Source organism: Panthera tigris, chromosome B2, assembly GCF_018350195.1.
Source record: "Panthera tigris isolate Pti1 chromosome B2, P.tigris_Pti1_mat1.1, whole genome shotgun sequence".
Taxonomy (NCBI): Eukaryota; Metazoa; Chordata; class Mammalia; order Carnivora; family Felidae; genus Panthera; species Panthera tigris.
Genome location: NC_056664.1, coordinates 53,633,225 through 53,650,627, shown reverse-complemented (window position 1 = coordinate 53,650,627; position 17,403 = coordinate 53,633,225). Strand labels below are relative to the sequence as shown.

The window sequence follows — 17,403 nt, the reverse complement described above, 5'->3', positions numbered from 1 at the left end:
GGCAGTTGGTTGAAGCTAAGCTTCTGGACATGAAAACAGTAGAGCAGCTGCGACTTGGTCTCAAGACCGTTGGCGAAGTTCAGAAAACTCTTAGCAAGTTTTTGACGAGAGCCACCTCAATTGCAGGGCTTTATCTAGAATCCACAAAAGAAAAGATTTCATTTGCCTCGGCAGCCAAGAACATCATAATAGACAAAATGATGGCTTTAGCATTTTTAGAAGCTCAAGCCGCAACAGGCTTTATCATCAATCCCATTTCAGGTCAGACCTACTCTGTTGAAGATGCCATCCTTGAAGGAGTTATTGACCCCGAATTCAAAATTAGACTCCTTGAGGCAGAGAAGGCAGCCCTGGGGTATTCATATTCTTCTAAGACATTGTCAGTGTTCCAAGCTATGGAAAATAGAATGCTTGACAGACAAAAAGGTAAACATATGTTGGAGGCCCAGATTGCCAGTGGGGGCGTCATTGACCCTGTGAGAGGCATCCGCGTTCCTCCCGAAGTTGCTGTGCAGCAAGGCTTGTTAAATAATGCCATCCTTCAATTTTTACACGAGCCATCCAGCAACACGAGAGTTTTTCCTAATCCCAATAACAAGCAAGCTCTCTATTACTCAGAACTACTGCGGATGTGTGTGTTTGATGTAGATTGCCAGTGCTTTCTGTTTCCCTTCGGGGAGAGGAGCATTTCCAATCTCAATGTAGGGAAGACCCATAGGATTTCTGTAGTAGATATTAAAACAGGAGCAGAACTGACTGCATATGAGGCTTTCCAGAGAAACCTAATTGACAAAAGTACCTATCTTGAGCTTTCAGGGCAACAGTATCAGTGGAAGGAAGCCACGTTTTTTGAATCTTATGGGCATCCTTCTCATATGCTGACCGATACTAAAACAGGATTACAGTTCAATATCAATGAGGCTATTGAGCAGGGAACAATTGACAAGGCCTTGGTCAAAAAGTACCAGGAAGGGCTCATCACACTTACAGAACTTGCTGACTCCCTGCTGAGCCGGCTGGTTCCCAAGAAGGATTTGCACAGTCCTATTGCGGGGTACTGGCTGACCACTACTGGGGAAAGGATCTCTGTCCTAAAGGCCTCCCGCAGAAATTTGGTCGACCGGATTACTGCCCTCAGATGCCTTGAAGCCCAAGTCAGCACAGGGGGCATAATAGATCCTCTCACCGGCAAAAAGTACCGAGTGGCAGAAGCTTTGCACAGAGGCCTTGTTGATGAGGGGTTTGCCCAGCAGCTGCGACAGTGTGACTTAGTAATCACGGGGATCGGCCATCCCGTCACTAACAAAGTGATGTCAGTGGCGGAGGCTGTGAATGCAAATATCATCAGTAAGGAAATGGGAATGAGATGTTTGGAATTCCAGTACTTGACCGGGGGGTTGATGGAGCCCCAGGTTCATTCCCGGCTGTCACTAGAAGAGGCTCTGCAAGTGGGTATTATAGATGTTTTCATTGCTACGAAACTCAAAGATCAAAAGTCCCATGTCAGAAATATAATATGCCCTCAAACAAAAAGAAAGTTGACATACAAAGAAGCTTTAGAAAAAGCTGATTTTGATTTCCACACAGGACTTAAACTCTTAGAAGTATCTGAACCTTTAATGACGGGAATTTCTAGCCTTTACTATTCTTCGTAATAGCACGTGTTTAAGTAACTGTGCATGGGAGTGATGCTGTCTACTTCATATCTGTCCAGAGCATGACAACATGAGTTAAATAGACAGTCTAGCAACTATGTCATGTACTCAAAAGGGCTGTTTATTTCTTGAGGGCTGGAAATGGCTGACTGTTCAGAAGAGAGAATAATTTTTAAATTGAGAGTCACAAAATATTTACTCTTCTTCAAAATGGTTTCCTTTGGCTTTTAGGTTAGTCTTGTCTACCCCCCCCCCCAAAAAAAAAAGGTATTTTATCTAGAATATGGGGTAAACTTGATGAACTCCAGCAAGTTCATAGCATCCTTTCTTCAGAATTCCTCGTCACTGAATAGATCCAGCCTGAGGTTAGGGCTCCCATTTGTTAAGTGATCCATTACACTCATTGAAAGAGCACCTCAAAAAGCACCATAGAATCAAAGAGAAAGATGTAAATTTGTTCCCACATCCCTGAAGCTATTGTGTTTCAGATGGCCTTGAAAAGTGAAAAAGTTTTTAATTTTTTGTACATTGTAACTTTCTTTACATATTAAATGTTTACCACAATCTCCCATTTCCAGGTGGACTCTGTAATTAAAAGTAACATTGTGTGTTGGAAAAGGGGGAAAGATTTTTCTTCATTCTGTGTATTTTTCATACGTATGTACACATTCACACGTCTTTCAGCTTTCACTTGTTTGATACTTTTCTGTGAAGACAATTGTGATTGTAATGCGAATGCAAAGGCAGCAGCAATTCAAAGATCTTCTAGTGCTTCATGAATAAAATTGAGTTTATTTGTCATATTGGTAGACCAGCTGGGAGTTTAGACTGATGATTATAGAATGTCACAGCTTCCTTTGCCACCATAAACATTTTGGAAGTACATCTGCTATGTGATGTGATAAACATGGTTAAGGAAATGAATAAAATACTCAGTAACCTGGTGTGATGAAAAAATATTTCTACATTCTTGTTTTCTGTGGAGAGGTCAGTTTCATAGCTCAATCATTTACTGGAATATATTTTTTTTTTTTACCACTCACACTTGTCAGAAGTCACTGGAAGAAGAAAAGAAAGAACATGTTGAAAAAGCCAAAGAATTACAGAAATGGGTATCAAATATCACCAAGACATTGAGAGATGACGAGAAGGCTGGAAAATCTCCCTTCTCTAAGCAAAAGGTATTCACTGAGGTTCTAGTTTAATCATAATAATGGTAGAATTTACTGAGTTGAAGCAGTCAAAGTAAAAAAACCACTTTAGTTCTTTACCTTAATTTTCCCCAATTTTATAGGCAATTACAATGATGGCCAGAGAGGTTAAACCTGCCCAAGGAATTACAGTATGCAGCAGAAGAGGTGTCTCTGATTCCAAAGCCTGAACTACACCTATTAGTCTTACTATTAGTGCTTCTTCTAATGGTTAGATCTGCTTCTTGATTATAGTGAAGAGAGTCGCTAAGGAGCAGAGTCATCCTATTTTGTGCCCAGATTAAATCCATGCCCTCCTTATCATAAAGATATGGTCTCGTTCTCACAAAGGTTAACAAAAAGGTTCAGGAACAACGAATACAAACTAGGATATCAACATTATTGAGTATTTAATTTAGCTGTGCTTTGTATTTTACAAAGAAGTGTTCTCTAGTCAGTCACTGGAAATTCTAGATTATTTCCCACACCTAAATGAATTCTTTTGTGCTGTGGTCTGTATTCTCCAGCTGCTCAGCACTAGTTGGATAGCTGCAGCTTGTGAGATGTTAGTGCTCCATGATGGCCATTGGAAGGTGCTACTTGAATCTCTCAGGGCATCGATAGCTAAGGTCCAGTGTTGACGATGCTGGCCTTGACACCGGAATTGAGGCTGTAATAAAAAAAAAATAAGTTTCCACTAAGTTAAGCAGCATTTTTCTCAACTTGCCCTCCTGCTGCTGCCTGACCCTAGGAAATGATGGGGCTCTCATTAGCTTCCTCTTCTAGCTTTGCATCAGTGTTCAGTTGTCATCAGTTGAAACAGACATTATTGACATAATTAAATAGAAAACTTCAGTGTCTTGTCTAATTTTGCCTGTGATATGAGGGCAGATGTAACTTATCTGGGGTTCCCCTTAGAGAAGTATATAGACCCAAGTATATACTTGGATTAGTATTCAACTGAAATAAAGCCATATTAGCTCATAGTCTTACATACTGTATTTCATATTAGTGTGGAAGAAATCAGAAGTTGGCAAGCAATTACATTTGGTGTCTGAAACCCCAAACTGTCAAAGCAACTTTATACAAATATTTAGCTTAAACTATTTTCTCCTTTTCCCCCCTATCAGAGAAAGAACTAAAATATGAACATAAACCTTAGCAAGGATTTCTTGGGGGAACAAGTTTCTTTTGAGAAATGTGGATGATAAACCTTGGTATTTTCTTATTCTGCACTTTTAAATTGCCCAAAACTTCACTAAATTCGTTTTACTAGATCTAGTAGACACTTTTTAAATGCAGATCATGCCCTAAATCCTACATCTCTAATAAAGATTGCCTTTGTGTCAAGTGAAATTTAAGGAAATTTGATGTGAGTAATAAATGTGTGTATTAGAAATCATTATGGCCTCATGATTACCTGTAATCATGAAAAAAACAGACTTTAAGTTGACTTTGTTCTGAATAGAGTACATTGGGAGAAAATAGACTTTTCATTTGCCCATCATTTCCTCTCATTTCTGCTTGTTTAAAAGAGTGGCAGTCCATTTCTGAAAGTATTCAGAAGTAATACACTGTGTAATTGGGAAAAAATGTTACAACTTCTTGCTTTTCCCTAAACAGATAAATTTTATTCCTCTGTCATAGATGAATTTTGCAAAGTTTAGAAATCGAAAATATTTAATGTTGGTCTGCATATCTACAGATTAATGCTTTCACCATAATTTTTTCAAAAAGAGCAGGGTATACAAGAGCATGGGAGAAGGAGGACACTTTTGGAGTAGTGTTCCACGTTCATGTATCTTTTTGATGTAAGGATGATGTTGGGCCAGTGGAAAATCTCTGGCCACTTGGGATGTGAAGGCAACCTTTATTCACTGTTGGGCTGTGACAAATGCAACAACCATATGATGTAGCAGTATTATTGCCTATGAAAATGATGACATTATGGTTAGAGAGACTTTCCCTAATTAGCATTCTAAATAAAGTAGTCTTCTTATTCAGGCCTGTACAGTGGTAATCACTGATCGGTTTTTCACTTGTGCCACCCAGAAAGTAGTCCCTTCATTTGGATCTTAATTAAAACTTGATTAATGTTTAAAAATTCCTATTTTCTAGTCTTGATGAGGGGGAGAGTTTGAGCATGTTTTCTTAACCTTGCAGATTTCCAGTGAAGAAATATCAACCAAGAAGGAACAAGTATCTGAAGCACTTCAAACCATGCAGCTGTTTTTGGCAAAACATGGAGACAAGTATGTTGGTTTTTATTAGCTCTTTTATTCAAATTAGAGAAGTGATGTTAATGTTCAACAAAGCAAAAGCTGATAAATTTTAATTGAGGTTTAAAAAATGGAAGCCAATTAGAAATTTACTTAATATAATAACATACAACTATAAACTTAGCAATTTAATTGTCACTTTTAGTCACGTCTAGTGTTTACCAAAACCCTGAAATGTACCTATTATTCCCAGATATTAGTGAGAAGAAAATGAGTTCAGGGAGATTAAAGATCAGTAGCTAGTGAGTAGTAAAGATTCTAAGGCAAGAGTAATTCTAAGTAGTATTCTCTGTGACTTTACTTTTTGGAAAATGTGTGTGGATATATTGTTCACTTTTCTTTGCTGAGACTTGCAGCAACATGATTTTGCATAGTTTGGTCCCACTTTTTCCAAAAGAGCACTTCATTTATTTCAGCTAGTGCCTCAGGCAGGGAAGAAATCTACCCTTTTCTTAAATCCTTTTTGGGGCTGTCCCCAGGATCATTCCACAATGACTTTGTTTTGTACCTTAGAGAATCAGGTTAATCTCCTTGTAAATTTTTTTATCTTTATTCATGCTTCAGTCTGAACAAGTTTCATCTTGAGTAATGGTATCTTTCTGTCCCATTTCTGTGTTGGAACTAACAGATATTTCCCTTTGTCGGATAACAGCAATTGTTATTTTAGAAATGTGTATATGCTGGAGAAGTGCTGATCTATTAATTCATATCCTTTCCTCCAGTCTGTTTCTCAGGCAAGAGAAGGATTCCTGGATGTGTAAGGGCCATTCTTAATTTTCATACACAGTCATTCTGAGACTTGGGCAATCTGTATCTGAGGGTTTATTTTATGACCACGTGCTTATTTAGAAAAGGATTCTACTTTGCAAAATCATTGAGCCTAATATGTTGTCTTCATCACTTGAAGCCTTGCATTTCTTTTTTCATACTTTCTGGTTATTTTAGAATGACAGATGAAGAAAGAAATGAATTGGAAAAACAAGTGAAATCTCTTCAAGAAAGTTATAATTCATTCTTCAGTGAATCTCTGAAACAACTACAAGAATCACAAACCTTAGGAGATACAAAGGTAGAGGAGAAGGTAATATAATTTTTTTAAAACACGATGCTCTTTCAAGATTCTTAGCTTTACTGCATGGTTGTAGAAATATATGTCAATGAGGAAGAAATGACCTTGAATTTGTGTACATGGAAAAAACATGGATGGAATTTATCTAACTATTTAGAGATCTCAGTGTTGTGTATTAAATTCAGTCCTACACTTGCCGTCATCAGTTTCTGTGACATCTTAATCTCTGCCTTGCATGGTAAAAGAAAAAAATCATTCATTTTTCTAACTCTTCTCTTTAAAAGCCATTTGTCTGCTATATTAGGTATTTTACTATGTATAAAGTAACCTTGAGTCATCTCTAAAGATGACATTGGAGTGTTAGGAACTTTTTTGATTTTTAGAGATAACCATGAGATTTATTTGAGCGAAACTGGGCCATTTGCCATAGTGAGGATGCCCTAGCATCTTCTTACAATGTAACAGAAATCGCTTAAAATTTGGCCTGTTCTTAAACTTTTGAACCGTGACAATACATATTCACAATTTGCAACACAATATTCAGTATTGAAAAAGTTATCTTCATATTCAATTTCCTTACTCCCTGGAATACTTTACACACTACTTGTCACATTTTGGGGGTATGTAACAATTTTTCTGGTTCATTTTTACTGTCTGCGAACAAGGTCTGTATGCTGTAAACATCAATAGCATGGGGTTTGATACTCTCTTTCATGTCAGTCGACTAATCTCACCCAGTTGCAGAGAGCATGATTTGCCTTCTTAGGTATGTGTTCTGTTTTCTCACTATCATCATTTACTCTGTTGTGTCCTCACTAACCTTGTTAATGTACACAATATTAAGTTTTCAATTCACAGATGCATGTTGTTTTCAAAGCTTTTATCACATCCTGTGCTGTTGAATAGATCACTGACATAGATCACTTGTGCATTTGAGCTGCCTAACATTCACAGCATTGCTGCGCCTTGGTAAGTAGAGGATTTTCATGTTGAAGTGTATTATTTATTTAAAAAAAATGCCAACTAAGTTTCATGAAATTCTGCCCACCCTTGGCTCACACACTGACCTGAGAATTTTGTATTTTCCTTTCAGCTGGCTAAAGTGATTGCAGGCACCATTGATGAGACAACTGGAGAAGTCCTGTCAGTCTTTCAGGCAGTTTTAAGAGGCCTTATTGACTATGACACAGGAATCAGGTTGCTTGAGACACAGCTAATGATTTCTGGTCTGATTTCACCAGAATTAAGAAAATGTTTTGACCTCCAAGATGCCGAAAGTCATGGCCTTATTGATGAACAAGTTTTATGCCAACTCAAAGAACTAAATCAAGCAAAGGAGATCATTTCCACCATGTCATCTACCACAATTCCAGTGCTGGAAGCTTTGGCTCAAGGCATGATATCAGAATCTATGGCCATCAGAGTGCTTGAGATACTACTTTCCACTGGCTTTCTAGTTATTCCAGCCACCGGAGAACAGCTGACCCTACAGAAGGCTTTCCAACAGAACTTGGTTTCTTCAGCGTTATTTTCTAAAGTCCTGGAGAGGCAAAATATGTGTAAGGATCTTATTGACCCCTGCACCGCTGAGAAGGTGTCTTTAGTAGATATTATACAGAGAAGTATTTTACAGGAAAACACTGGGATGCGGCTTCTACCTGTGAGACCACAAGAAGGAGGTAGAATAACATTAAAATGTGGAAGAAACATAAGCATTTTAAGGGCGGCTCATGAAGGTCTCATAGACCGGGAAACCATGTTTAGGTTATTAGGCGCACAGCTGCTTTCTGGAGGTCTGATCAATTGCAATTCTGGTCAGAGAATGACTGTTGAAGAAGCTTTGATGGAAGGGGTGATTGACAGAGACACGGCTAACAGTATTCTCACATATCAGGTTCAAACAGGTGGAATCATCCACTCAAATCCTGCTAAACGTTTAACCGTGGATGAAGCAGTCCAGTGTGATCTCATAACTTCGAGCAGTGCTCTTTTGGTACTAGAGGCTCAGCGAGGCTATGTGGGACTCATCTGGCCTCACTCTGGTGAAATATTTCCTACATCTTCTTCCTTGCAGCAAGAATTGATTACAAATGAATTGGCATACAAAATCCTGAATGGCAGGCAGAAAATAGCTGCTCTTTATATTCCAGAAACTTCTCAAGTCATTGGTTTGGATGTTGCTAAGCAGCTGGGAATTATAGATAATAACACGGCATCGATTTTAAAAAGTATAATACTGCCTGATAAAATGCCAGATTTGGGAGATTTAGAAGCTTGTAAAAATGCCAGAAGATGGCTCTCTTTTTGTAAATTCCAACCATCCACAGTCCATGATTACAGGCAAGAAGAGGATGTTTTTGATGGAGAAGAGCCAGTGGCAACTCAGAGCTCGGAACAAACTAAAAAATTATTCCTGTCTTATTTGATGATAAATAGCTATATGGATGCAAACACAGGGCAGAGGCTTTTGTTATACGATGGAGACTTGAATGAAGCTGTTGGTATGCTACTGGAAGGCTCTAGTGCCGAGTTTGAGGACACACCCGTAAAAGAATGTCTTGATGTCTTAGGACTCCCTGGTGTATTTCTGAATAATGCTCCAAGTAGAGGAAGGGATGACAGTGTAGCTTCACTGACTAGTTTTGATAAATGTTATTGCAGAGAACCTAAGTGTAAAGAAATCCCTGAGGAGAGAAAGAATGCCGTAGATGAAGAGTTTAATGAAATGGGAAATAACATTACCAGTGGTGAATATCATCAGTCAGAAAACCTGGCAAATATAATAGCAACTGATCATAAAGTTAAGAATTCATCCAGTGTGCGTGTTCCCAATTCGGTATCGTGTTTAACACAGCCTGGACTTGTACCAGTTAGCATGCTTAGACAAGACTCTGAAAACATACTTAAAAACTGTGAAAATCAAAGTCAAGTTGGAATAAATGAAGATGAAGATGAATGTAGTCATTCTAAACATACTCAAAACTTTGCAAGTGACTCGATAACAAATCCTATTATGAAATCAAAAACTAGTAGAACCAGTGATTTGACCGAAAAAGAGAATGAAGATAATATAAGCAGGGATTTGACAACCTTTGACTATTCTCCCAGGCTGAGTGCCTTGCTAAGTCATGATAAATTGAGGAATGATCAGGAAAGTCTTAATGATTTACATACCACAGAGAGCCATGGAAACAAATGTAAAGACTCTACTTTGTCATTCAGTGACCAAACCATGTTATCGGGTCAAAGAATGGGAGAAAAGTTTCAAGACCAGTTTCTGGGAATTGCAGCTATCAATATCAGTTTACAGGGAGAACACTGTCAACAAAATCCTTTAAATATAGGTGACAGTGATCCTCAGGTACCGTCTCACAATGATAAATATAATTCAGATATTTATGGTGAAGATGAAGAACCGCATGCTGCTTCTCAGCAGAAACCTGAAGACGGGAAAAATGAGTCCCAAGTGGAAGAGTACTCCTGTGCCACAACTCCACAGGGTGACACTGATAATGCCAACCCATCTCGTATCTGTGGTACATCGCTGCTTGAAGAAACTGTCTGCGCCAGTGACTATGAGACGTCACTGCTGGATGATCAGCACAGTGTGACAGAAACAGACACAGATAGTGATGATGATTTTTATGATACCCCCTTGTTTGAAGATGATGACCATGATTCTCTGCTTCTTGAAGGTGATGATTGTGATTGTCTACAGCCTGAGGACTATGCCACACTGCAAGAGGAAAACGATGGGGCTGCTCCTCCTGGTGATGTTTTTTATGATGTTTCAAAAGAGATTGAAAATTCTGTGGTGACCCAGGGAGCACTGGTTGATAGCTTAAGTGTGAGGGAGGACACACGGTCTCCTCAGGGTTTTCTCACAGGTACTGAGAAAGCTGAATTCGATTCTGGTGAAAGAGTACGCTCAAATTCAGCTGACTCAGACAAGGACAATGGACAGTTGCTGGAAACTGTATCAGAAAGTGAAAGTGCAAACAGCCTTGAAGGTGATGAGTGTGACTCATTGGCTGATTATGAAATTGTAGAGGGAAAAGAGAGCTTCAGTGCTTCTCTAACATTTGATGACACTGGGTGTTGGAGAAGGAGACAAGAAGAACATATAGCTGAACAAGAATTTAAATCTGATACTGAGCATTTAGATTCTGTGCAAAGTGAAGAAAGTTATGGGTATTATGTATGTGACAGTAATGATCAGGATGATGATGACGATTCCGATGATGATGATGGTGACAGTGAAGAAGGAGTAGAAGGTGAAAATGGAAAGCCCCCGTACCAAGATGAGGGTATGAATAGCCAGCTGCGTGCCACCATAGTAAGTGAAAAGGAAAACGGTCGTGAAAATCAAAGTGTTACTAAAGTAATTCTCCCGGATAAAGCGCACAACTACAGTTCTTCAGAAAAACAGCAAAGTGTAAATGTTTTACAACTAGAATCAACTAGTAAAAATAGCTTAGTTACTGAAAGAAGCAACCTTCCAGAATATACACCTGAGGCTGTTGGAAAAAGCAAAGAAGACCTGTTGAATCATGACATGGCTCTTAAGGATATATTGCTGACTATCACTAAAGACACTGAATCAGAAAACACCTCTGGCTCTGTAGATGTTTTAAATAATACTAATACCTGTTCGACTTCTGAAGTAGATAAGGATCCCATGAATGTAAAGTTTCAGTTGATTCAAGAGCCAGAGTCTACTGACACTGTGAAAGGTGGAGATCAGTATTTTGACAATGTGACAGTTCAGGACTCCTCTCCTTTTGATAAAATCATTTGCCCTGAGCCTGATTTAACAGGAAATCCTGCTGAGGAAAGCCATTTGTCATCCGTAGCCTGTGTAAGTGCCAAAGATCATCAAGTACCTGAAAGAGGCCTAGTTAAAAAGAACAGTGGCCAAAATGGTATACTAACAGAAGATGAAACATATGTTCATAAAATGTGCTCAGGTAAAGGAGATGTGCTTAGAGAAGGGCTAGAAGAAGAGAGTAGGTCTCTCAGACCTCTGCCTGGTGAAAGTACAAGGAAGAATCTTGATTTAGTGAATGATCAATTTCCATTTCCGGCAGTCACAGATAGTGAAGAACATAATGTGAAAGGAAGCCTGAAAAAAACAACTGTAACTCTTGCAGATGAACCACAGAATCTACAAACAGTGGTCAGCAAAAGTCCTGTTCAGTTTGAGAATCTTGAAGAGATATTTGAATCCTCAATTTCCAAAGTGATCAGTGATGACATTCTTTCAGACATTCCATTGTCTGAAGGGAATACAGATACTGAGAAAGATTCATTCACTGATGGACCTGACAAAGAATCTGACCTGTTCACGTATTTAAAACATTGTGCCAAAGATGTAAAAGCAAAAGATGTATTGAAACCAAATGGAGATATACCAAGCTGTGTTCTAATGGCTTCCCCTGCTGTGAAAGAAGACATACAGTTCGGAATAAATAATGCAAAAGAGAAGACAGCTCTTACCCAGGAAGTCTCACCTCTAAATGAGACGGCCCAACAGAATGATCTTTGTAGTAACGAAAGTGCCTCAGAAGGGGGAACAGAAGTTGGTCACTTCACACCAGAAAGGAATGAAAGCACACTTTCAATCTTTCCTCTTAAAAACATGGAAGACTTTGGGGAAAATACTGATTTTGTGTCACCAGAAATCTGCACAAATGTGATAAGAAATGATAACTCCAGTAACCCTTTAAGCACGGACTACTTATTTTCAGAAATTCACGGTAAGATGGAAACAATTGAGCAACAGCAGCGAAAAGAACAAGCTTTGTCTCTAGGACTCCAAGAAAAGGAGGTTCACATTCCTGAGTCGTCTCAAGTATTTGTTGAGGATGTAGAAAGTAGATTGGAAGAAGGTCCTATGAATCCTCAAGAGGTTGGAGAATCTCCAGTCTGTTCAGACACTGAAATTTTAATTCAAAGCTTAATTGAAAGGGTAAACACATTACAGTTGGCAAAAGAAGCATCTAGTGTGCCCAGTGATTCTAAAATTGGTGACTGTTCTAGAGTTTCCCCCATGAATAACTCACCAGAACTAAAAGCAGAGAGTAGAGATGATCCATTCTGTATTGCCAATCTTAAGTCTGAGTTTCTCCTTAATATACTTAAGCAGAATCAGTATAGCCAGAAAATTACTGGAGCATTTGAATTGATGAAAGAATTAACCCAGATGGAGTATGAGCTCGAGAAAAGAGGTATTACATCCAAAGTACTTCCATTGCAACTTGAAAATATATTCTATAAGCTGCTCGCTGACACATATTCAGAGAAAGTAGAGCAGGTCAGAGACCTGAATCAAAAATCATCCACTGCTTCGGAGGTTGTGGATGAAAAGTCACACATTCTTGATGATCTTAAAGGTGAAGAAGGAAACCACTGTTCCCATAATTTACAAAACCTAAAAGATACCGGACTTGAAAACCCGACTGCGTGTGCATCGGCATTGCCGAGCGATGAGAAGCTGGGGGAGCTATGCAGTGATATCCCAGAACATCTGGAAAGTATTGCAGGGTCAAAACGAGTGACTTCAGGAGATAGCTCAATGGAACAAGTAAGTTGATACTACATTTCAAATGGCAGTAGCTGCATGAAGCATTTGGGAATAATCCCATTTATTTTATTTGCTTTGAAAAACTATGTAAAGGCTATTGATTTAACATGTCCAAATTTGTGTTTAGTTTTCCAGTGAGTTACAGCAGTGTTTACAGCACACATCAAAAATGCATGAGTATTTGGCTTTACTTCAAGATATGAAGCCCCCGTTAGACAACCAGGAGTCTCTGGATAATAATCTGGAAACATTGAGGAACCAACTTAAACAGTTAGAGGTGAGAACTGTCTGCTGCCTATTATGAATGGTAGTCAGCTGGTGTTAATTTGGAAAAAATAAGGATTGTGTTTATTTTATTTATTATATTCTAAAAATGTAATATGCTACATATGCTATTACATATAAAATAATAGTTATATTTGTGTTTCTCACTGAATAGTTCTGGGATATATATTTTTTGCAGACATTTGAATTGGGATTGGCTCCAATTGCTGTTATTTTAAGAAAAGACATGAAGTTGGCAGAAGAGTTTTTAAACTCCCTTCCCAGTCACTTCCCCAGAGAACAGCTTGAGGAATTGAGTCTAGGCCACCAAAGTTTGCAGACTGCTTTCTCTTCCCTCAGCAGTGTGTCTTCAGAAAGGATGAAACGTGTCATGCTCGCGATTGACTCTGAAATGGTAGGCATTGAAACTGTTCACGCTGAGTCAGAATTTGAGTCTTGAAGAGAATTTTGATTGTTTGAAAATTTAGTCATAAGATGAAGTCTTTTATTTTCATACTATTAGCCCTTGAAACAGAACCATTTTTTGTAGGAATTCAAAATTTGGGGATTGACAGAAATGAACACGCTATTTTATTTTCTAGTCTAAACTAGCAGTTTCCCATGAAGAGTTTCTGCAAAAACTTGAGTTGTTCTCACATTGGATATCAGAGAAGAACAAATCTGTGAAGGATATTGAGATTGTGAATGTTCAAGATACTGAACATGTGAAGAAAAGTTTGCAACTTCTCAAGGCAAGTATCAAAATAAATGAGATGAAGTGCATTGAAAAACCTCCATATTAAAAAATTTCTTTTAATGTTTATTTTTGAGAGAGAGAGAGAGACACAGAGTGTGAGTGGGGGAGGGGCAGAGAGAGAGGGAGACACAGAATCTGAAGCAGGCTCCAGGCTCTGAGCTGTCAGCACAGAGCCCCACATGAGCTCACAAACTGTGAGATCATGACCTGATCTGAGGTCAGATGTTCGACCAACTGAGCCACCCAGACACCCCCCTTTTTAAAAAAATTTTTTTTTCTAAAACCTTCTGGGTTTAAGATAATAAATGTTTAGGGGCACCTGGGTGGCTCAGTCAGTTGAGCATCCAACTCTGCATTTTGACTCAGGTCATGATCTTACAGTTTGTGAGTTCGAGCCCTGTGTTGGCCTCTGCACTGACAGTGTGGAGCCTGCTTGGGATTCTCTCTCTCCCTCTCTCTGCTCCTCCTCCCCCCACCCCTCAAAATAAGTAAATAAACATTAAAAAACTTAAAAAAATAAATAAAATAACAAATGTGTAGAACAAAACATGACTGCTAAATCTAAAATGATTATTTCCTTTCTTTGTCTCTAGAAGATGTTTGTGTCACACACGTTTATGGTTATAGACACAACTGTAAAATAATCACAACTTTGTGGATGTCTTTCTGATGCTGTTCCAACTGCCTTATCACTCTCTTCCCACCACTTACATCTTGAAATTTGTATTTATGTATTAGTCACATAAATACGTAATAGTTAAATTATTCTTATAAATACATCATAGTTAAGTAGTATTTATGTACTGGTCACTTTTGTCGTGGCTTTTTTTTCTCCCCAAGTTCTTAATTTGAATGGCATCCCTCATGAATGATGCTTAGGCTCCTGGCCCGTGAGTCAGAAAACTGAAATTCTAACTCATTGAATTTATGTTTCAAATTCCCCATTGGCTTTTTTATGAGCAACGATAAATACATGGATGTTGTAAATATTAGCAAGTGATATTTTAATGTTGATTTCCCCCTTTAACGTGCCATGTATATGTAAGTTAGGTCTTTGTTTTTTGTTGAGTTACATTTTAAATGTAATGTGGCAGGCAAGATTAAAATGTTCTTACAGGTGTTGTCTTTCCATGTAATATTAATTACCATAGTATTGAGATAATTTTATCATTGCTGTCTGTTACTAGGTGATGAATAGATTTTTGACTAAACAAATCATGAAAAATGTCAATAAAACCTTCAGTCCATGATATAAGAAACATATTTTAAAAATATTATTGATGTAAACTTTATATTATGGCTTAGCTCCCTTTTGTACCTTGTACTGTTTTGTTCACAGAATGTGTTAAAAGACCTTGGACCTACCAAAGTGCAGCTGGAGACCACAGCTTTTGATGTACAGTTCTTCATTTCGGAATATGCACAAGACCTGTCTCCCAACCAAAGCAAACAACTGCTGAGGCTGTTAAATACAACTCAGAAGTGTTTTCTTGATGTACAGGAATCAGTAACTACCCAGGTGGAACGTTTAGAGACTCAGTTACAGCTAGAACAAGATCTTGATGATCAGAAGGTTTGCCTTTCTTTGTCGAGTTGGCATTCTTTGTTTTTAGTTCTTCCGTGCGAAACCTGTAATGAGGATACCTAAGGATCATGGTGTAACATGCAAGATTTTCTGGAAAGGCAGTTAATGGAGAGGGTTAATGTAGAGATCCTGGAGTAGACAACAATATTGTTTTCCATAATAATGCTATAGTTAATTTTGATTTTTTGTGACTCCTTGAAACTACTGTTTTCAAGTGGGAGTCTTGATTTTTTTTTTCCGTATAGTAGGAAATATGGAAGTACTCAGAAATTTCGATAAATTGATGAACATATGGATAAAGAAGGTTACGGTGTCTTCTTCCTTTGGGAGGCAGTGTGGCACAGCAGTGCAAAGTGTGGGCTGTGGAGCCAGACTGCTTAGTGCATCCCAGCTGCACCCAGACGGGTGTGATCTAGGGCAACCCGCTCAACCACCATTTTCTCAGTGATAAACTGGAAATAATCACTGTGCTTACCTGGGTAGGATTGTGAGCATCGATAAAAGAATGAATATAAAATACTTAGTGCTTGCCTGGTATGTGTTAGGCTCCTAGGAAACATGATCAGTGGCTATCAGATGAATAACTAGTGTATGAGTAATAGGAAAGTGAAAAATGCAAGTAAATTCATCTCTTAGTTTAGTGAATTATATTAGAATACTACATCTAATCACAATAATGAGCAAATGGGTGGGAATGGAATTAGGCATAGTGGTTAAGTAAAAATATTGCATGCAAATGCTTTTATTATTTCTTGAAGCGCCTAGGTTTTGTCTCTAGCATGATAACCTATATACACATATTAAGTATGTTCACAGACAAATCACAACTAACTTCTGTTTTGATATCCTTTTGCAGAATTAATTGTGTGTATCGCAGGTTTCAAGAGCTTAAGAAAATGGAATGTTTCTTCCTGTCGGTCAGAGGTTCCATCTCTTACACATATGCATGGCCAGTATTCTGCTGAGCAGTTTCATCCACACATCTCCTCCTTTGTATATGGGACATGCTTTCACTTTCTGTGTCACCTTGCTCAGTTTGTTACCCCACTGCTATCATGTTTACAGCATACTCAGAAAATCTTGCAAGATATGTTCTGATTTTTCTATTAGAACTTGCAAAGTGTGTTCTAATTAGGAGTAATCACAGTAGTTCATGTGCACACATTTAAGATGCTTTGATTTTGCCCCGCTTTAGATCGTGGCAGAGCGTCAGCAGGAGTACAAAGAGAAACTCCAAGGGATATGTGATCTCCTCACCCAAACTGAAAACCGCCTGATCGGTCACCAAGAAGCCTTTGTGATTGGAGATGGAACGGTCGAGTTGAAGGAGTACCAGTCCAAGCAGGAGGTAAAATTTGGTTTTGCATCAGCAGGTCTATGTTGCTGTTAAGTTTGATTGCTATTATTACCAAATCGTTTTAGCTTTTCTGAGCCAAGACATACTTAGATGGCTGCAGGCTTGAGCTTTAAACTTTATACTAAGAGTTACATTTCCATTTCAAGAAAGCCAGGTAATTTTCTTGACTGGTTTTGGTGAGATACTCAGGGAAGGAGATACAAAAGGAGGTTGCTAATGGAAATACCTTGTGTGAGGAGTTAAAACTTGGATCTATTTAAGCCCAGCTCATTCACTTGTACATCAGGTGAAATAGCCATTTATTTGGGCTCGTTCTCTTTCTTAACGCCTTCTTATTCCTTTTCTCTTTCTCTACAATTTGTTCCTTTTCAGTGAACAAACAAACAGTGATGGCAGGTAAAGATATAATTTATATTGGTATCAGGAGAAAGAACACTCTCATTGTAACTAGTTAGCTCTTGGTTCAAATCCCAGACTCTTCCACACTGTTAGCTTTATAACCAAATCTGTTTGAGCCTCAGTTTCTTCATCGGTCACACTTCATTGATTTTAAGAGTTAAGTAAATACTGTGTGTTAATTAAGTGACTAGCACAGTTAATATCACATAGTATTGGCTTAATAACTAGTATCTCTTTCAGTTCAAATGCTTCTGTTTTTGCAAGT

General features: G+C 38.3%; 1 protein-coding gene and 1 long non-coding RNA gene across 6 annotated transcripts in view; one reads left to right on the top strand and one right to left on the bottom strand.

Moving 5' to 3' along the window:
• DST (dystonin) overlaps nucleotides 1–17,403 on the top strand; it is a 491,592-nt gene that overhangs the window by 342,775 nt on the left and 131,414 nt on the right. For 3 of the 4 annotated variants that reach the window (XM_042986591.1, XM_042986592.1, XM_015543546.2), the window contains 4 exons: nucleotides 2,708–2,836; nucleotides 5,009–5,097; nucleotides 6,070–6,205; nucleotides 16,578–16,730. In XM_042986591.1, coding sequence (XP_042842525.1) covers nucleotides 2,708–2,836; nucleotides 5,009–5,097; nucleotides 6,070–6,205; nucleotides 16,578–16,730 — 507 coding nt within the window. Of the gene's footprint in view, nucleotides 1–2,707; nucleotides 2,837–5,008; nucleotides 5,098–6,069; nucleotides 6,206–7,286; nucleotides 12,777–12,903; nucleotides 13,054–13,239; nucleotides 13,456–13,642; nucleotides 13,793–15,136; nucleotides 15,371–16,577; nucleotides 16,731–17,403 lie in introns of all 4 variants that reach the window. The other variant, XM_042986590.1, reaches the window with a different exon arrangement.
• Nucleotides 2,431–17,403, bottom strand: part of LOC122238658 — a 36,444-nt gene continuing 21,471 nt past the window's right edge. The window contains exons 3-4 of one of the 2 annotated variants that reach the window (XR_006217698.1): nucleotides 3,334–3,515; nucleotides 2,431–2,713 (exon numbers count right to left, since the gene is read on the bottom strand). This is a non-coding gene — a long non-coding RNA (uncharacterized LOC122238658). Of the gene's footprint in view, nucleotides 2,714–3,238; nucleotides 3,516–17,403 lie in introns of those variants that run through there. The other variant, XR_006217697.1, reaches the window with a different exon arrangement.